The sequence below is a fragment of the Otolemur garnettii genome, unplaced genomic scaffold (genome assembly GCF_000181295.1).
Source record: "Otolemur garnettii isolate 467f Iridium unplaced genomic scaffold, OtoGar3 scaffold00011, whole genome shotgun sequence".
Taxonomy (NCBI): domain Eukaryota; kingdom Metazoa; phylum Chordata; class Mammalia; order Primates; family Galagidae; genus Otolemur; species Otolemur garnettii.
The window spans coordinates 23,221,078-23,225,968 of NW_003852406.1; the positions used below are offsets into that span (position 1 = coordinate 23,221,078).

Below are 4,891 nucleotides of genomic sequence, written 5' to 3' on the forward strand. Positions count from 1 at the left end.
TTATAGGGAAGAAAAATAGTGTTGTGGCTCATTTACTATTTCTAGCTTTTATTACACATTTATATATATGGGTATACATATATATTTGGATAAAGTTTGCATAGGTAGTGATAGTGGATAGGTGGTTCAAGGAAAGGGCAGATGTCTTGACAGGTATTATACAGCATGGCTGAGAAGGAAAAACTGCAGAGAAATAAAATTCCATTATAAGGCAAAAATTGTTCTTTTAGTCATATCATTCCACAAAATATTTATTGAAGTCCTTAAATTTGCAAAATACTGTTCTAGGCACTGGCAATACCTTGGCAAAGAATCAGATATGGTCCCTGCTCCTGTGGAGCTTACATTCTAATGTAAGAGACAAACATCAAACAAACTGCACAATTATTTTGTGACAACTGTGATGAGTGCTATTGAAGCAAATGGAATATATGAAGAATGCAACTGGGGGATTAAGGGGAAAGATGTTTGAGCTGATTTTTAAAGGAAAAATACTTAATTGATGATGATAGGGAATGGGAGGGGCATAATTCCAAGGTATTGTGTGGAACAACTGAGCAAAGTCTTGGATTGGTAGTTAGTAATACTACCAATGTATTGGTATGTCCAAGAACTGAAAGGGTTTGGATGACTGGTGCACAGTAAGCAACAGGAACCAGTGGCCTTGGACAGGGCTGCTATGGTACTCAAAGGAAAAAAGAGACAGGTAAATTGGGTTAATAATTCTTTTCTTTATTGTAATAATTGCAGGATGCCATTAAAAGGTCTTATGCACTCACTTAAATGGAGGAAGCAGGTTAGTATTATTTGATCTAAAAATTACAGGCCCTTGAGGAAATTACTAACCTCCTACATGACCCTTCTAGTGTATACATTGTGGCTTTGGACAAGATGAGTACTAAGATTTCCTTCAACTCTAAAATTCTATGAATACCTCTGTATATTTAACGCTAAAGTGTCAGTTACAGGTCACTTGACTTATTCTTCCCACCTCTAGAAATAAACAACTTTTAGATCCAATTATAAGGTCTAATTTAATCTGTTTAATGGTGGTAGGAATGAAGTTTAATTGCCTCATATAAGGTTTGGAAGTCTTTAAAATGGGAAGTGGGGAAGAAGGCAGTAGTAACCAGATGCAAAATATGAATGCAAAAAAATCAGCGTTTCTAAGGATTAGAAAAGTAGGCAGGGAGGGTAAGAAGGAAAAATTCAGCTGGCCAGGAACATTTAATTTAAAGCAGCTAGTATCAAAAGGAAGTTTAGGGGTGGGGACTGTTTATTAGCAAGCTCCATCTTCATGCATAGCTCCCCATGTGCCTTCCCACATCATTTTTGACACTTAAATTGACTTTCCTCAGCTTTTGTAATATGTTATGCAAACACAGTTTCAAGTACCCCAATTCTTGAGATTTGGCTCAAATTAAACACTGCATGTTTAAAAACTCTAGAGAAGGAAGTGAAAGCAATTTAATGCTTTGAAGCACAAGACTGTGTGTGAGTTTCGGGAATTAACTGGGTCGCTTAATGCAAAGTGTTAATGCTAAATGGGACCTTGGAGATCACCTTTAAAGCACACTCCTAATTCTGCAGGTGAGAAAGTGCCTTCCCAAGGTAACAGTAAGTGGAGGGGGCTAGCCACAGCCCAGGGGGCCTTCCATCACCCTGGGTGGACTCTCAGGTCTCTCTTTACCTGTGAAACTGCAGCTCTCTTCTCGGCTCGGAGGCGCATACAGGATATTGGACCCTGGGCAGCCTCAGAATGTCTGGCTGCCTGAAGCTGTCCGCCCTTTTCCGGGTCGCTCTCTATGTCTTCCTCTTCTTCCCCCTTAGGTTGGGGCGGACACCCGGTGCAGGGTGGGCACGGTGCCGGCCACGAGCCTCAGGCGCTGGGAAAAGCGCAGTTTGTTCTGGATAACCGAAACAGGCAGGGTCAAAGTGGTGAGAGCAGATGACCGAGCGGTCATTGCCCCGTACCAATCGGCGCGGCAGCCCTGCACCAGGCGGTCCCACAGCAGCCGCACGGCCCGGTCTTTGGGGAAGCGGAACAGCGACTTCCCAGACCTGGTGGTGCTGCTGCAGTAGGCGGCCACGCAGCGGGCCGGCATGGCGGCCGCCTTCGAAGCGGGGAGCCGGGGAGCCCGCACGCCGGCGCGCTCGTCTCGGCAGCCTCGGCTAGGCTTACCTTCACCTGTCGCTTCGGGGTCGGGCCTGCTTCTTTCCCAACCTCTGGTCTCCGGAAACACCGAACTGGGGCCCAAGTGATAGCTTCCCCGCCTCCCTGCGATGCTCACCTGCAAGGCTTTCCTCTCCTCCCTGCGATGCTCACCTTAGAGCAGGTGACACCGGCAAAGGAATACAAATTTCGCGCTGGCCGTGCTGAGGCGGGCCGTAAAGAGGGACGGACCGGAAGTGGCGGTTGTCATAGCCACCGACGTGGTCGGCCTCTTCCCGATCTTATCCTGCTCTCAGTACTCCCGCTCTGTTTTTACCGGGACGGCGAAATAGAACGAGAAAGTGCCGACGCAGCAGCTTCTCCAAAATACAACCAGAGACTATAACGACTGTGTTGTCCTGTTGATTTGGGCGAGGACCAGACCGGAAATGGTGGTTTCCATGGTAACTCGGAGCGGGTTGCCTGGGAGATGACCTCTTTCGGTCTCTTTGAATCTCTGCTGTAGCGTCACCTCGAACGCCGATCTAACAGATCCTGGACTGTCTTCTGCCATGATTCCCGGAAAATACCGCTCTGTTTCTGGCCGGGCTGCGAACAACGTAGGTTGAGTCTCCTACTCTCTCTTCCCACTGGTATCGTCCTTTCTGTGTGGCGCCTTTGTCCCAGGGTGACGGGCTGTATTATTGGGGTCAGGACCGCGGGGTCCACCCAAGCTATTGTCTGACTGAGAGGGTTGACGTTCTTGGGCTGGACCAAACCACTAAAGAGAGTATTTAATACTGCACGTTGGGTACAGGATCTGGCTTCCCCAGAAGGTGGAGCTGGTTTGCTGTGAAAGGCTAAGGTTCATTTAAATTCTTTTACCCTGTCAATCGCTTTCTTTTTCTTTTTATAATTGAGAAGTGAATTTATCCTTAGACACTCCTACCTCCGTCATCTGTCCCATTGAGATACTTATTTATACCTGAAATGGCAAATGTCTAAAACCTGGTAATAGAGGGTTAAATTGTTACCGACATTTTGGAAAATAAATCAGTGAAACCTTTTAATTATTAGATGTGGTTTTATTGTTTTCAGTAAATCCACAGAACATGTTCGTTTACCACAAAAAAATTCAAGCATACTGTTCTATTTTAATTTTTTGTTATATCTTTGTACCATTGCGGGGGGGGGGATATGTATATGCGTATTTTAGTTAAAAGCAAATTTTATGGTTTAATTTTTACATTTCAGGTAAACTGTGGGCTTCATCTGGTTATTCAAACATCATCTCTTCCTGAGAAAAACAAAGTAAGGTTTGAGTAGATTGATGTTTCAATTGAAGATAAATTGTTTGATATTGTACACTAACAGCAGCATGATTTAAAGAGTAGATTCTGAACTTGAAATTTTAAGTATGTATGTTTTGGTTTCTAAGGTAAAGCTAATTTTCTGTCTACATAAAGCCAAAAATATCCTTATTTTAAAAACTTAATGTTATTTCACTGATTACCAGGGGTATCTTTTTTGACACGTTGAGTATTTCTGAAATCAGAATCTTTCATAAAATAAATGGCATGTCATAGTTTAATTGGGAAGGTTTTTTTCTTCATTAATAGTGGGTAAAATGATGGCATGTCTTATTACTTATGGTATCTTAAAATGGGTAAAACATGGTAATTTGAGGAGCATGTCTATGCATCCCATTTAAAATAAGGGAAGAAAAAATAGGTTAGCAGTGGAAATATGTTAAGTTTAATGTTTTTAGAAGTTAAAATGTGAATATGATATTTTTTATTCCCAGACTATTTGCCCATAATATCTATGGCATTTCCAGGATTCTGGATTTTGGTTCAATTTTTGAGATTTTGAGATAAACATGTTTTTCTTTTGCTCCTGTCTCACCTCGGCAGTCTCACTCACCCACCTCCCACACAACTATAACTCAAGGCACAGCATGCTTTTTCCTCCTTTGACTGAACTGAGCTGAATACCTCCAACAATCATAATTTACTTGTATCCAAAACAAGTTGTTAAGTAGATGCCCCTGGAGGAACTCTAAAGTAAAGGGAAGAATTTACAGTTAACAGCATGAGGAGAAGAGAGTAGGAGGGCATGAGGCGGGTGGATTGCAGGACAGGATAAGCCAAGCAGGCAGCAGTTGATTACATTATATGTGTGTGTGCCTGTGTTTGTGTATTATGTATATAAAATAACAATCATCTCAAATACATAGCAGTTAGCTAGATTAATTGAAAATATTCTTTATTATAATTGGGCATAATAGATTCCCTTTAAATCTTTCTTAGCTGATTTCACTGGACAAATCCTTTTCTACCATTACAATGTTTCTAGGAACTATGTGACTCATCCAAATTCCTTCCAAACCATTCACTTTCTTTTGTGTGGACATATATTCTGAAAAATACCTTTAGATTATGTGTTTCCTGAAATTGTTGATAGTATGAGAATGAGAGGTATCATAATTTTTTGAGATTATACATTTAGGATTTTTTGTGGCTAATTTTAGGTTGTTTTAGTTTTGTTTTTTTCAGTCCTCCTAATGAAAGAATTCTTTTAAAACAATTTAGTGAAAACCCTCCCTGGAAAGCTTAAATATACAATTTTATTATAATTGGACATTTGAAAGTATTTTACTGAACAGAACAGTGATTTTTTTTTTAACAGCATTTTGTTTTTGTCATGTGCTTTTTGTTTCTTTTTTTTTTTTTTTTTTTT

General features: G+C 41.2%; 2 protein-coding genes across 4 annotated transcripts in view; one reads left to right on the top strand and one right to left on the bottom strand.

The window, feature by feature from the left end:
• Positions 1–1,657: 1,657 nt before the first annotated feature.
• Positions 1,658–2,105, bottom strand: THAP10 (THAP domain containing 10). Its single transcript, XM_003803982.1, is given in 4 exon segments — positions 1,658–1,832; positions 1,834–1,917; positions 1,919–1,970; positions 1,973–2,105. Coding segments are annotated over 4 exon segments (444 nt in total).
• A 201-nt stretch (positions 2,106–2,306) lies between these two features.
• Positions 2,307–4,891, top strand: part of LRRC49 (leucine rich repeat containing 49) — a 127,980-nt gene continuing 125,395 nt past the window's right edge. For 2 of the 3 annotated variants that reach the window (XM_003784475.1, XM_003784474.2), the window contains exons 1-2: positions 2,307–2,772; positions 3,407–3,463. Coding sequence is in view for 2 of the 3 variants with exons in the window: in XM_003784474.2 (XP_003784522.1) it covers positions 2,725–2,772; positions 3,407–3,463 (105 nt within the window). In the remaining variant the exon portion in view is untranslated. The remainder of the gene's footprint in view (positions 2,773–3,406; positions 3,464–4,891) is intronic. The other variant, XM_003784476.2, reaches the window with a different exon arrangement.